We start from the raw sequence: 15681 nt of genomic DNA, 5'->3' as shown, positions 1-15681 counted from the left end.
CTGCTAATACTTAGAGACTTTTGCTTTAGTGAGGATTTGAATACAGGATTTTGATTTGTAGTGTGGTATTAGTACTTTTTCTATGTAAGTAAAGGATTTAAATACTTCTTCCACCACTGAATATTAGTAGATATTACAAACAATCATATATTACAAACAAATCATAGAAAATATTGTGTCAAGAACCCAACGGGGTACCTTTAAAAGTCACAATATGTCAGTGTTGTTGCTTGTTGTGCTGCCCCCAAGTGGCCAAGAAAATCAGTAATTGAAGGTTCAAATTTTGCCATAAAAATGATCTTCATGTTTTGCAAATATGTGTTTACCATACAGCAATCGAACATAGTTACAGTTACAAATAGGTCATAAAGAGTGAAGCAAATATGAACGTTAATGTGTTCAAAGGACGAGAAGGAGAGGTAAATGGAGTGAAAAGAGGACAAGAAATGATTGGAAGATGTGAAAATGGCAGGGGAGAGATGTCAAGTGCTTGCCTGGTCTTTGGGAAAAAATTTGACTTTCATTTGTAGCACACAGACTTTCACTTCCAGCTGAGTTCAACACATGGTTCTGCATGATTGCCCAGAAATTGAAAATGGTAAAAAACTCAAAAGCCATGAGACTGAATTCATACTATAGTTCAAAATGCAATTACAAGGCGTTTAACTGTTTGTGTTGCCCGGACAGATTGACTCTGTGGAATCATGCACAAATTAGGAAATGTTCAGTACGGTCCAAATTCTTCCAGCGCCAGAGAGAAAGGCATATGCATTCTCTGCTCCAGAGGAGAGAAACGACAGAGGAGGGAAGGAGAGAAAACACAGAATAGACTGGGAGGTCCCTGAGGAGCTCCCTCACTACTCTGCAGCTTTACACGTCTGCTGTGTGTGAGCACAAAATGAGTTACAACAGAGCGGTGGGGTGCATGTGTGTGGACAGTGTTTCTGCAGGACACGCAGGAGTAACAGACAAACACACTGCGAGAGGCTGTGATCATAAGTTACTAAAAAGCACAAAGTCAACTTCTGCTGCAAAAATACTTTATTTTTTCCTACACACAAATCGAAACACACATAAATATATTAACAGTGTGTCCTTGCCAAGCTTGAGATGTGAATTATTTCTACAGCATTTATTTTTTATTTTCCCTTCAGAAAGCTGGAGCTCAGGCTTCTTGAGGGCTGCTCTGACGCAACCAAACTCAAGGATAAACTCATCTTTCCATTGTCAGCATCTGTATGGACAGTTTATATTGCTGTTATATCCATTGTTCCATATTATTTTATAGGACACACTGAAAACACTAAGCAACAGTCACAAATCTAATGAGGTCAACAGGGGAAGAAATGAGAAAAGAAAAAACAAGCCAATTCACTCCAATGTTGAGAATTTGCCAACATCCTGACATATGATGGAACCACACTGAATACATGATTCATCTGCAACCCATTAACATGAGGAGATTTGGTCTGTCAACTTTTATTGTAGGCTACACTGGCTTCGATTCATTGTTGGACCTGAAATTCAAGCTGTAATTGCTTTCTTCTAAATTGCCACAGCACAAAATGTTCATGCACTGGAACAGCAGTAAAACGTAGCAACACAGTTTCATTTGCATTGAATTATTATGGGTGGCTTTTACTCACTTCATTTTGGGTCCACAAATTGATCTGAACTGACTGTTTACAAGGAGGGGAGGCAAATGGCTGCAAGTGACATCAAGTGCAAATAGAAATGTCATATTGTTTAACACTACAGTACAAAACTGTGGAAGTCCCTTTTAGCTGTTGTACTTCAAAGTGAAGAGACTCCACCTGAAGCAGACTGGATGATCAATAGTACACTCAGAAAGAGGCCAGTGTCGCTATTAATCAAATGGGCTAATTCTTCAGGTTCCCTCAATATTACTTCAGATGAAAAGACTTCTTAGCAGGTAACAGCTCTTAAAATATGATGTAATCATTTTCATGGTGGAGGTGGTGCTGTCGTAGCCAATCAGGCGCGTCAATCAGGAGTTCATGCTTCCTTGTAATGTCTGAAATAAGGTTGTCCAGTCCAGCTGCTCAGACATCTGTGCAGTGTGATTACAAATCTATACTGGGAAATAATTTATTTTTTCCCCTCAGCCAGCTTCAATTAGCTTAGCTTAGCATAAAGACTTAAATCAGGGGTAAACAGCTAGCCTGGCTCTTAAATAAATGTTTAAAATAAATGCCAAACAGAACTCCTAAACTTTAGTAAGTAGCACATTTTATCTCAAGTGTTTGCACACCAACAGAGATGTAAAAAACGACAAGCTGTGGTTTAACGGAGAGTTAAGTGCTGGAACTTTCTGCCCGGGTGCGGCGAGTTCCTGGAAACTTAGCAAGTCATTTTCACATTTGTTAGTGCACACATTAAAACAAATATAAACATGTGTTGATAAATTAGCTTTAAAGAGCCAGGATCCCCTGCTTTCAGTCTTCTATGCTATGCTAAGGTAATTGCCAACAGGAAGCAAAGCTCGCTTTATATTTAGTTTTAGTTTTCAGACAAGAGAGTTGTATTAATCTTCTCATCTAATTCCCCTAAATGAAACTGAAGAAGCCCATTTCCCAGAAAGTTGAGCTCCTCTTTGAAGTGCTGTAGATAAACAGAAACCTATCGACTGACTGCTAAAACTGGAGTGATGTAAAATTAGAATGACACAAATAAATGGCAGGTGTGAAGAGGCCAAACTGTGAAAACACTGGAAAGTTGTGTTAAGCAGCAGGAAGATGAGCCAATTTCAAGTTTCTGTGCACATTTGGATGTTTCTCTTCTTTTTTTTCCCTTAAAGGGTGAACTATCTTAAAAGAAACAGCACAAGTGCTTTCTTATTCACTTTTCTTATGAGTTGAAACCAGATCTGCCTGCCAATGAGTTCTTAACGAGAAACATTAGCCTGAAGAACTGAGCCTGAAAGATTAATATTGATATCGCCTTATACTGAATCAACTGCATTACATTAAAAGAAATATTCAAGGCATTCTCCCTTTTCTTGATGAAGTTTCTCATCCATCCATCTTCCCTTTGTACTCGTCTCTGTTCGTCCATCTGTTGTGTTTTATTTTCATCATCATGCCTTTGTTCTCTTCGTTTTCATCCCTGCTGTGAGGTAGAGGAGCTGCAGCCTCATTCTCATCTGCAGACTCAAAGTCTGGACAAAAAAAAAGCAAGTCAGAAGAGAAATAAACAAGCAAGTAAATGAATAAATATGCGAGTGGAAAATATCAAAAATGAACTTACATGAGGCAGACTGGCCATTTTTCTCATCATCACACTGTGGTCAGGTTCACTATAGATGTTCTCATCCTGCCCAGGGTCGCCTGCTAACATGTACAACTCTCCAGCGTGGACATCGGATACATTCACCTAGACGGAGAGACAGATTGATGATAGACATATAATCTGTTACTGTCATGGAAAATGTCTCCAACATATTGTGGCAGACAAGACGGATGGAACACACCACACACACGACACACACACACACACACACACACACACACACACACACCACACAACAACACAAACCACAGTTGAACATTGAATACAGCATTCACACAGAGCAGAATAATGGAACGAGACAGATAAGAGACGATTTCCATGCTGTGCAGGTATTTGATACACCAACCTGAAATGTTTGAGGGTTGAATCCCAGCCAGAGAGTGTATCTATAGTCCCAGGAGCGCAGAGAGTAGCCCATGACCTTTATATCTTTAAGGTCAGGGAGGTCAGAGTTCACCTAAAAAGAAGAACTTAAACCATTAAAGCAAAAACCGTCAGATCTACAGCTGCCAACTCATCCTGCGAGATGAGTCGACGAGCTAATGTCAGGCTGCCAAACTGTTCCATACAAAGATTAACCTGCAGCAGGTGCAGCACTCATCTGGATATGTTAATTCAAAAGATCTTGTGCTTGTGGCTGGCGGCTCTGGCTATGGGCAAGCACAGTAATGCAGAGGGGTCAAAAAGCAACAGCGCAAATGCGGTCGACAACCTTCACTAATTTTGACATTTTAGATCCAGCTTCAAAATCCATTAAATGTAACCACATAATACAAAGTGATTTAGCATTTTAGAAAGCTTGTTAATTGGGCTTCTCTTAACAACTCCGTCTATAATACCTGTGGCGTATCCGCAGGTCGAGGGTACTGGCTGAAAGATATGGCTTCCTCATCCTCTCCTTGTTCTCTGTGTTGGAAGGTGTAGGCCAGGTTGTGTCCTTCTGTACACAACTTCTCCTGAAAGCATGAAAACAGACCCGAAGAGTAAAGGAAATAAATGTCAGAGTCAATTAGATCACATTCGTGTCAGGCATGTTTGGGCCTGTTTATGGAGTGTTTCCTTCTTGATTCATTTTGTTTGGCAATGTCAGAACAATAACACTTGCACTAACTGTACAAAGATGCCTTAAAGGTCCAGTGTGTAACATTTAGGAGGATCTATTGGCAGAAATTGAATATAATACTCATGGGTATGTTTTTATTAGCTTATAATCACCAATTGTTGTGTTTTTGTTATCTTAGAATGAGGTAATTGTCTACAGACCCTGCATGTCCCATGAGATTGTAGTTGACAATGTTCCAACTGTATTTGCATTTCATTTTTTATATTCACACGAGGATGAGACGAGTGTGTTACAATCCGCAACTACACCACTAGACGCCACTAAATCCTACACACTGGACCTTTAAAAGTTCTCAATTCTATCAATGACAGATGAAGCTCAGTGAGAAAGATACTGAATTACATTTTGAATTCTTTTTTCTTAACTTTTCTAAACCGAGAGTCCGTGCTAGCTGATCTTTGAGGCTAAATGCTAACATCAGCATGCTAACATGCTCACAAAGACAGTGTTTATGTGCTGATATTAACAGATTCACGCAATTTTCCAAGACCATTACCTCCACTACTAAACCCAAATGGCTACCTGATACTTAAACTAGCTTTTTGTGTCCCATACTTGCAGAGGTGGCAAAGGTACACACATTGTTGACTCAAGTAGAGTACAGATAGACTCCAGTAAAAGTAGAAGTACTCAGTTCTTTACTTTCTCCTTTACCAAGTAAGATTTTGATTAAAATTTCATCCATTCATTCATACCTGGAAAGAAACATCAGGACAGGGTTCAGGTGCTCCGAGGCCAGCCATGTACGAGACGGTAGGAAAAACATCCACCAGCTCCACCACATTTCTTCCTACTTTGGCATCTGGAAGAGAGAGGGGTCAGCCAATTAGAGAAAGGCTCACATTTCGCTGACAGCAAAATAGTCGAAATATCCTCTAAAATTTACAAGTTGCCCTTCTCTTAAATTTCATCACCATTGCACCATTTGCACTTGGAAGTAAAAACTGTCCGAGGCGAAATATCAAAGTGTATCCGTGTCTTGATACTTTTGGGAGCTCTCCATGTATATCAAAAGACTTCATTAAAGTCAAGATGGCATAATAATAAATGTTTCAACAAGGTTCATATGAGCAATAAGTACCAAAGATTTTAAAATCAAACTGGAATTCCCTTTTGTGACTTGACGCCCACGGTGCCATAAACCATAAAAGCAGGTTTCGTGTTAATCGGCAGTAATTTGTCATCAGTGAAGGGGTCTTACTCTTAAAGCTGAGCTCCGATTGTGTGAGGACATCAACAAAGGAAAAGGTAAACTCTCCCAGCCACTCATTGAATCTGTTGACGCCAGGAACGTAGAAGATTAGAGGGACGCGTGTTGTCACATCAAAATTAGAGTATTTAGCCCATTCGCCGTGTTCTCCTAACGACCAACCTGCAATGAGAAGGAGAGAATGAATGATGGTAGTTCAAAAAGATTTGAGGCAGACGGGAGAAATAAAGAGAACTGAAACTATGAATCTGTATCATACAAATAACATTTCAGATACAGGAAGGTTTCAGGCAATCCCTTTCACTGATGTTTTTCCCAGTCAAATCGTATTTGAAAATTATGGCCTTTGATTGAGCTTTAGTGGGTATATATCAAACAGTCATGGTAAGGATTCACTCCAGCATCCTCCACTGAAGGAGACATTAAAAGAAATTGAGTTTCCAAGTCACAAAGTTTAAAAAAAAAAAAAAAAAACAAGAACGAGGCGTTGAAAAAAAAAAAGATCTGGGTTTTTTTAAGTACAGCGATTGTGGGGAAGAGGTAAAGGCATAATGTGCTGTTACAACACTGCCATTGGTGGTGAAAGACCAGCAAAACTGGCACTCTACAAAACACTCACTTCCTAAAAATAATTTTATTATAAAGCACTTTTCAAGCTTAAGGACAAAGTGCTCCACAGATTAAAAGATAAAAATAAAATTAGAAACCCATGTGAGTCACCCCTGTAAACAAACAAAATATTAAATTTTGATAAAACATGAGCACATAATCAGGCAGCACTGAGCCCAGATGGAAGTGCAAAATAATAGAAATAAGTTGAAATTAAAATAAAACAGAGGGCAGGTATATAACGATTTCATGTAGAACAAACACAATGGCAATAAAATAACAAATTATTGAATTTTAAAACAGATAAAACTGCAAAATATGTGAATATAAAAATAATAGTAATGATACTAAAACAAGCACAATTAAAATACAGTATTCAATGACATAAAACACCATAAAATAATGGAAAGGTAAAACATTAAGTGTTTGCCATTTTGTAAAAGGTAACTGATTCATTTCATTAAATATGTTATCATATGTTTTATTAACTAGAAATCAAACACTGAGATAATCAATCATTCCCAATTCATCCCAAACATGTGTCCACTAACCATGATCTGAGGTGAACACCACCATAGTGCTGTCAGCCAGCCCCAGCTCATCCAGAGCACTGAGCAAGCGACCAACTTGAGCGTCCATATAAGAGACGGCAGCGTAATAGTGCTGACGGATACGCAGCTGGAAGACACAGAACAAGGTCAGTGTGTATTTCAGGAGTGGCAACATGGGAACCAAGTTAGAAATGGGTGTTGATGAGTAACCAGAATACCTGGAAGTCTTTAGGAATTGGTCCATATGGGAAGCTGACGTTGAGTTTTTGGACGTCGTCTCTCTTCCTCACGTCCATCCAGGGGTTGTAGGCCACAGGTGGAAGGAGTTTAGGGACATTGGGGTCAGGAGCCAGAGTCATTTGGTCTATGGGATACAGGCTCAGGTACTCCTGTAATACACAACAGGTTTCAAAGTTATGTTTAATAAAACCACGCTGCAAATGACATTCTAATGTGCTAATTGTATTCATTTATAAAGTTTTCCTGGTGGACACAAGACGTCTCCTACTTCACTGCGAAGTCCATTCTCATTGTCTGTGCACTGGAGGCTTCATGTTTCTACATCACACTGTATAAGTTGGGACCAAGATTAATTTCTTTACTTCTCTTTAACTCTGGAACAACCTGCCACCCACAAAGGTCACCCAGTCACATCTTTAAAAAGCATCTAAAGCCCATGTTTTCTTTGGTTTTCTCTTCATTTTACAACTTTTGATGGTTGCACACTTAATTCTCCTTCTTTTATATATTGTCTGTTCCTTTCACTGTATAGTGCTGTATAAATAAAGTTTGCTTATTTGCATTTTCCTATCCTGATTTAAGCACAATAAATAAAATTATTATCGAAATCACAATATAGCAAAGTGCAATATTCTAATGGCAGAAACTGTATTTTTTAATTAGGTAATAGTAAAATGTGACAAAACAGCATTATAATGAAATACTGTGGTGCTGCAGAGGTGCCCGGGCCGACTAATCTTGTTCTCCAGAATTAAGAAAACACATCATGATTTTAAAAGTTTTTTCAGTGAAAATTTAATTTGTGATTCCCACACTAATTGCGAATGATATTGCAAAATCTGCCAAAATAATCACTGTATGATGTTTTTACCACATCGTGGAGCCCTAATTCAAAGCCATTACATTAAAATCCCGACAGTATTTGTGTTTCAACGCAAGAAATCAGCATTTAAAGTATAATTATTTAAGGTATTACTTTAAAACTAAAGATAACGGTTTGGAAGAAACTTTGGTGAAGGAGGAATTCTGTTATGTTCTGGTATTTAGAGATGATGGTATATGAATTATAAAATAGTACTACCCTGATTACCCGATACCCCATTTGTACTGTAAAATCGCCAACATTAGCTCATTGTTATTAGCATAATAGCCTACTACGACCCCACTATCACCCATTCTCATCAAAATACGATACCACCTCATTACTCAATAGGAATGCAACGATATATTATGAGAGAGGTAAATCGCGATACAAATCCGAAGACTCAAATCAGTGAGAAGAAAAATGAATTGTTACTCTTTTAAAACTGAAGAGGGCACTAGATTCTTTTGACTTTCGACGTCCCACTCGCGTCTGTCGCTGTAACAGGGTGCAAAGAGATCAGTTTCCCTTTTACAAAGAAAACTAAGTATGCTTTGTTTTCCACAGTTTATACTCTCTCAGAAATTCTATAACTGACTGAAGAAAAGAGAAAATACATTTTGTAGATTTTTGTCTGAGAAATACATTTGTTTTGTTTAAAAAGGGGAAAATCCTATCACGACCCCAGTATCATAAATTCTATTGTGACTTTAGTGTATCGTTACATCCATATTACTCCAGTATTACTTGAATTGCAAAAATATTCTTATCATTAATACTAAGATATTAACTGGTGCCCTTTATTTACCAATATGCAACATAAATCAGTACTAACTCTGGGCTCTTTTTTGAGCTTAATTACAATTTACAGTATACAGGATTCCCGTCTTTGCTTAGGACCAATAAGATGCAGGAAGTTAAAGACTTTTCAAAGGACCTAAACTCCTCTGACACTCGAGCATTGCAGATTTTCTCAGACGTCTTTAGCTTCATTGACTTTCATCATTCCTGAAACTGCATTTTTCTGCTTGAGTTTTTAATCTGGCTGAGTCCACTGTGCGCCTCCAGACGATATAGGGCGTACACATCACATGTCGACGGAGAGAGTTGGCTTGACCTTTTCCCTCTTTTCATCTCCCAACTTACACTTTGTGGGAAGCCTCTCTGGCACGCTGACATTCATCTCTGCTCCGTCTGTCTCCGCTCTCATTCAACTTCCACTTCATCATGCTCGCTTCCTCCTTCATGCTGAATTGCATCTGCCATATATCTAGATCAGTCCTCATTAAATTCATTTCACATACAGTATGTATCTCTCAAGTCTGGCTTTCAGAGGTTCCTTTTCTTTATTTTATTCCCAGTTTTTACACACAGCCCTACATCAAAACTTACTCCTGAGCGGGGTGTAAGTTTTCCTCATAAGAACGTATTTTTAAACCCTCAGTGTTATCATTATCTACTGGCTGAGGGGGTATTGAATTCTGCGGGAACTTAATATTTCTTCCCTTTATCACCCAGGCTTAACACAATGTTCTTTATGCCACTTGTTCCTCGCTCCTTCTCCTTATGTTCTGCTCCCCACTCGCTCTCCTCTCCATGTTACCATCATTCATTCTCATTCTCTGGCATTATTTGATCAGTCCTCGCTCTCCTTAAAAACCATGGTTATTGTTTTAGTTAACACCATCAAGCAAAACTGCCTCTTGCAGCAGGACAAGGACTTCTGCTTCTCCACTCCACATACTCAGCTATACTCGTGCCAGTGAGTGACTCGCCTGTTTAGGACTAAATGAATTGTGTAATGCATCCCTGAGAGTCTCCATGAATGAGCATTACAGAAATTCAACCAGAGGAATAGTCAATGAGAGTTATCGTGTTTGCAGACTTGTGGTGTTCAGTCCATCGGTTTGCAATAAGAGCTGGACTGATAAGTCAGCAGATATTAGCTAAATGCAGGTATCACAGTACACATGTTGGTCAGTGAGTAAAAAGAAACTTTAGTACAGGAATGGCAAGAATATTTTAACTTTACAGTTATTTAACGGACTAAAAGTTAGACCAGCGAGAGAAAGACTATTCTGTTCAAAGGTTTTACGCTTCACTGTTAATCTAGAAATGTACAGTAAAGATAATTATGCAATAACTTAACAAATACAGATCTGCAGTCTGTATTCATCAGGGGGATGTTGACACTAAAAAAGGGTGGGAAGTACTGGTTTAGTCACTTTCTCAATCGGTGGGTTGCGAACCTTCTGAATAGGTCTCAGAGTGTGTGGTAAAATTAAAAGATTTTTAATGCTTAGCTATCTGATGTCTGACTTATTTTGACAGAAAAGCTTCCACAAAGTCTGTTTAAGTGAGTGTAAACAGCCCATTTTGTAGTCTTTATTTTGTGTGTAAACACAGTTATGATGTTATTAGAGTCTTGTGCTCTGATTAAGAGATAATAAAGAGGACATTGTATATGTGTGTTTACTAGCCATATAACTGCTCCATGTGTGTAATGCCAGTCATGGCAGTGTGTGCTGATGTGTGTAGAAGTATGCAAGGAATTCAGATCCAACAGCAAGCTCCCTGAATGCAGGGCTGAAGATATGTGTATATTTTATGTCAAAAAGAGGTCAAGGTGACATTGAATGTGTTTACGAGCCTATTTAAATAATACATTCGCTCTGTTTGAATTCTATAAAGGGTGTCTCAAGGTGAGATCAACTGATAAACTGGTTTAGGTCATTTAGAAAAAGTGTGTCAGTTACAGTTTGTTCACCCGACAATGAAAGGTTTCTTTTGTAACTCTAAAATGGCTGTCTAGATACACATGGAAATTAGAATGAGCGAAAATGTTTAAGTAGCTTATGTGTTATTTATATTTTTAAAAGAATATCAGCCAATTTCTGTAAGTTAAATACCAATACTCAAACATCCAGTAGCTGTCTGGATATTGTCTGAACTCATCAGGAAAGATTCACGAGGGCTCTTCACAGCATTACCGAGTCATGTAGCTCACATTAGATGTGCGTGAGCACCGATTCTAGTCAACAGCTCATTCACAGTAATCAATGAAAGTGCACCCGGTCAGTGTCAGAGACAAAATATGGTAATACATTTCTTTTAAGATGACAGCGTAGAATATGAGCCATAAGGCACTTAAAAGACTGAACGGATTATCTCTTCAAGTGCACTGAAGTGGGCTGTTGTAGATATCTGTGTACACATCTACAGCATGTGATCATCTGACAGGAACATGATTTGCCATGCATTGCTCTTTTATACTGCACTACAAAGAGCTGTGTAAAGGAACAAATGATATGATTGACTACTAAGGTTAAACACTGTGGCTGATACAGAGACCAAGTATTTTCCCAGCTGATTCAAAAACAATATTGCATGCTATAATTACATCAAGGTTTTTACAGCCACTAAACAGAATTAAAATGAACGTTCACACATCAACAACAACTGGGCCATCTGAGGAGGATTTATATCTCAGAATCTGCTTTAATGACAAAAAGATCAGAAGGCTTCCTGCCAAAATACGAACTTTTGCTTGATTAAAAATGATAAACTCAATATCTGCTTACTTAGCCATTTACGACTGTAGCTATAAAGTAAGTGAACCACAAGTTTAGAAGTTTTAAACTACACAATATGAACTCATTAAAACATCAAATCACTGAATAATATGATCCAAAAAATCCTTCACTATCACATTAGTACACACCAAACATTAAATAAATCTGTTAAAATCAACTCTTAAAGAGCCGCACTGCTCAGTACTCTTAAATGTAAAAATTTATGCATATTCAAGTCATGTCCTTTGTTCCAACGTGTGGTTATTTGGTAGCAGTCACTATGACACTTGCTGTTAAACACAAAACCTCCTGAGCGTAAAACCTGCATTAACTCAGACGGGGCTGAAATCTAAGACAAGCAACTGTCTATTTAGCTATTATCTAACCATTTTGCACGTTACATCTCAAGCGCTGTTTACAGAGTGTTTACAGGTGTTGATATCAAGTCATGTACCTGTGGTATCCTGAAGGGTATGTGTGGTTTGTGAAAGCCCACAGCCAAGAAGAAAGGAACGTCGTCGCTGGCTCGAGTCTTCAGTAACCTCACTGCCTCGTCTGTGCTCTCCATGTCGGGGAGGGTTCCCCCGGGCTGTTCGGTCACATTCACTGCACACAGTAAGTTGGCATGAAGTTTACCATCTTCTCCTTTGCACATCTGGAAACCAAAAAAAAAAGGTTTAAAAGTCACGTTTACACACAATACCTGCTGAGAACAACATTTCAGGTCGGTCTGGTAAACTGGTGCCACACGGAAGTTCACATTCAGTTCAGCCAGCTGTTTCTATTCAGACCTGGAAGATTTGTTGATCTGTCCCATTTTCTTTATTATAAAATGTTTAAACTCTGCTAAATAAAAATGCAAATAATATGATTCATTATCATCATTCCGAATATAGAAGTCTTTCTTAAAGCGGGTCTGTGTTTAATCTGTAATCTGGATTTATTTACTTCTACAGGTCCGCAGCTAACAGGGGTTATACTGAAATCACTTTACACTCAAGTGTAACGTGCACCCAAAGTAGCACTGTGGAAAGGTTCGGCATCATTATGTTCTCCATTGGAAAATAATGACTTAAGCATGATGGTAGTGCTTTTATTCATACAAACAAGTAACATAATCTAAAAGCCAAAAAAATATTGTTCTGCATCCTAAAATATCTACCAGCTGTGCTAACAAAGCTAATTGAGATACCAGTGTTGTGTGTTTAAACAAAGAATCTTTTTAGAACATGCTTTCTTTCAATGTTACATGTGAAAGCAGTTAATGTGTTCATAAAGCCCACAACAAAACAAACACTATTAAACTGCTACATATGTCAGCGGAGGTGAAGAGGAATTATAAAAACACGCAAGTTACTTACAATTCCAACAACATCCACAACAACAACAACTTCATACCTTTTCTTTCTCAAATCTAAATGAAGCTGGGTGGTAGGCGGGGATGGACCAGCTGTAGGGGTAGTCATCAGTGTGGTTAGAGGCAATACCTAAAGAAAACACAATAGAAACCATTGTTTCTATTCCACAATCTGCTAGGCAGAAAAGACATGTGGTAAGAAATTCATGCAGATTGGGTTCTTCTCTAAAATACAGCTCAACATAAACTAGCAGTAAATCTCTGGTTCTTACAGCAGTTTCAAAAGTAACCATTCAGCAGGAATCTCTGTTTCACTTCCTAAATTTGCAGCTGTGTTAAAACACCCTGCTCGTGATATTAAGAGTGTATATTGTTGTTTAGTCCACCTCCAGTCAAAAATCTGTTTTTATTTGTGGTCCTACAGTTAAATGTTGAAGCTTCATTGTGGAGAATGATAGCAAAGTGGAAAGTTTCTGGAAATTAACAATATCTGCATATACGTAGATTCTGTTTTTTGTTCAATGAGGTAGCAGTAGATGCTTTTTTAAGGATTTTATACAGAAATTACACTTTTTTTTTTATGGAGGGGATCTTTAATCTCACCTGGATGAAACACCTTGCCCACAGACATGGTGTAGTACCCTCTGGATTTAAAGTACTGTGGCATGGTCGTGTAGTTCCCAGAATGGACTCTCCAGTAGGAATTGAAGTCGTAGAGCCTGGTGGTGTCTGGTCTGCGACTCGTCAACATAGATGTGCGACTGGGAGCACACACAGCTTGCTGAAAGAGGAAAACACACCTTCAGACATTTAGATTGAGGTTATATGATCCAAATAGTCTTGTATTCAAATTGACTGAACAATTTGAGACAATAAACATGGACAAAAACAACTCACCTGTGCATACGCATCAAGAAAAACTTGGCTTTTGGATGCCAGTTGATCAATGTTTGGTGATTTGACCACAGGGTCCCCGTAGCAACCCAGTGATGTCCGCAAATCATCTGCCATGATGAAAAGGACATTTCTCTTTCTCTCTGAAAAGCAAACACAACCACAGTTAATTTGATGTAATGTACCAGTAATAAGTTCAGACAGATTGCTGCAAAGGAAAGCTTTAAAGGCAGGTGAGGGTAAAATGATCACAGTCAACTAAAACTAAATCTAGGTTAACACAAATACAGCAACACATAGAAAGTTGAACAGAAACCAGATCAGGTTTCCCTTCAGCACTCAAACCTACAAGAAAACCTAAAAACAAAGCAGCATTCAGTGAGCAAATTACATAAATAACGACAGCTTACTCTAGCTACAAACACTACATAAACACAATCAGTACCTATTAACAGCGACTGTTAGATAGTTACTGAGATTGACTGCCCGACACAAACCCATTCAAATACAACTTCAACTCAAAAACACTGTTTTCTAGCTATTTAAACACAAACTCTACCTTCTCTTGGCACAACAGCAAGTGCCAGAGAGTGAAGAACCAGGAGAAGACATATCCGGACAAACATGTACATTTTGTCTTTAGCAGAGATGATAAACGACAATATATCCTTCAGTTTAAGTCGAGTCAAACACTTAATATCTCATCTTTTCTTCCCTTTCATTCGTCTTTCCTCCTCATCAAAACAAACGAGCGTGTCGCCTTTAAATAACTTCCTGATTATTGCGTAGAGAGAATGGAAGGTTTTCATTGGTCCACTCGGCCCCTCGCCCCGCCCCCAAGCGTTAATCACATTAGTTAAATGATGTGTCAATCACTTTAATGCCACTACAGACTTGAACTACTGCAGTGATTGTTTCTGATCGATGATGGGACTCATGCAGTCATTTTCCAATCCAAAGAGAGAGAGAGAGTTTTTACACACATATATTTATATTTATATCATTTCCTACATCCACATTATTAATATTAGACCTGTATTATATATTCATAGCCCTGTATATAACTTATTTTGTCCACTAATCTATACTGCTGTATATATCATGTTTGTCCTGTGCAGTTATTTATTTTATACCATGCCACTACCTTCTGCTGTAATCTGTAGTATGCCATATTAATCTCATCTGTATAAAAAGCTGTATATATACACAACTCTTATTCTCTTATTCTATTTTCATTATATCTTGTATTTTTATATTTTTATTTAATGTGTATTTTCGTATCTGTTGTGTTGACTGAATTCCCCCAGTGTGGGATCAATAAAGTCTATCAATCAATCTCAAATCATTAAATGGACACTGATATTAACTATATTCAGAATATTGTAGAGAGGGGAAAAGAGGAAATAAACTGCATATATATGTATTTATGTGCAATATCTCTGCAGCTTAATTTGTACAAAACTTTAAATCAATGACAGACAAATCCCATAGTCATACAAAACCACCTCACACTATTATTGCAGAGCTTTGAATTTATTTCTGCACCTGCTGCTAGTACACCTGTAAATGAGTTATAGTCATTGACAGTATATAGAAATACAGACTGTGTAGCTTTTGCTGAAAGATAAACGGAGGCTGTTTGGTTTATTCTGTCTAACTTTACTCTGCTGTAGCCTAGAGATTGTACAAGTTTTGCAATTGTAAACAAAATAAATCCCCAGGGAAACTAATTTGAAACTACTTTAGGGAGAAATCTGCATGGTTTGATTAACTAAAACTACATAGAGAAAATATGAATATGCATGTGATATAAAGTTATAAGAAATATAATAATACAATAATAACAGGTCACATGCGAGCCAAAAAGGACATTCAGCTGAGTATATTGCAAAACAAGCACCCACTTGTTCACAGGTCAAACATAAACCAAGAAATAAAAAACTCACTATTCATC

At 38.0% G+C, this 15681-nt stretch overlaps 1 protein-coding gene across 1 annotated transcript; it reads right to left on the bottom strand.

Annotated features, from left to right (window-relative positions):
• Window positions 1–1023: 1023 nt before the first annotated feature.
• ids (iduronate 2-sulfatase) lies at window positions 1024–14490 on the bottom strand. The gene is made up of 13 exons (XM_035669735.1): window positions 14287–14490; window positions 13731–13870; window positions 13437–13614; window positions 12875–12963; window positions 11931–12131; window positions 7021–7191; window positions 6803–6929; window positions 5634–5804; window positions 5128–5234; window positions 4149–4265; window positions 3656–3766; window positions 3268–3393; window positions 1024–3178 (listed from the first exon to the last, which is right to left on the bottom strand). The coding sequence occupies exons 1-13, from the start codon at window positions 14357–14359 to the stop codon at window positions 3098–3100; spliced, it is 1692 nt and encodes a 563-aa protein (XP_035525628.1). The 5' UTR covers window positions 14360–14490; the 3' UTR covers window positions 1024–3097.
• Between the last annotated feature and the right edge of the window lie 1191 nt (window positions 14491–15681).

Source organism: Morone saxatilis, unplaced genomic scaffold (assembly GCF_004916995.1).
Source record: "Morone saxatilis isolate NCDOM2014 unplaced genomic scaffold, NCSU_SB_2.0 Contig22, whole genome shotgun sequence".
Classification (NCBI taxonomy): Eukaryota; Metazoa; Chordata; class Actinopteri; family Moronidae; genus Morone; species Morone saxatilis.
Note: the sequence above shows the minus strand (reverse complement) of the source record. Positions and strands in the feature narration are given on the sequence as shown.

What these genes read in the sequence shown, in the direction of transcription:
- ids (XM_035669735.1), bottom strand. Translation starts at nt 14,359, where the DNA reads ATGTACATGTTTGTCCGGATATGTCTTCTCCTGGTTCTTCACTCTCTG. An exon ending in TGCTGTTGTGCCAAGAGAAG is followed by an intron (nt 13,871 to 14,286) that starts GTAGAGTTTGTG and finishes TTTGCTTTTCAG; the next exon opens with AGAGAAAGAGAAATGTCCTT. An exon ending in TCAACCCTCAAACATTTCAG is followed by an intron (nt 3,394 to 3,655) that starts GTTGGTGTATCA and finishes CTCTCCGTCTAG; the next exon opens with GTGAATGTATCCGATGTCCA.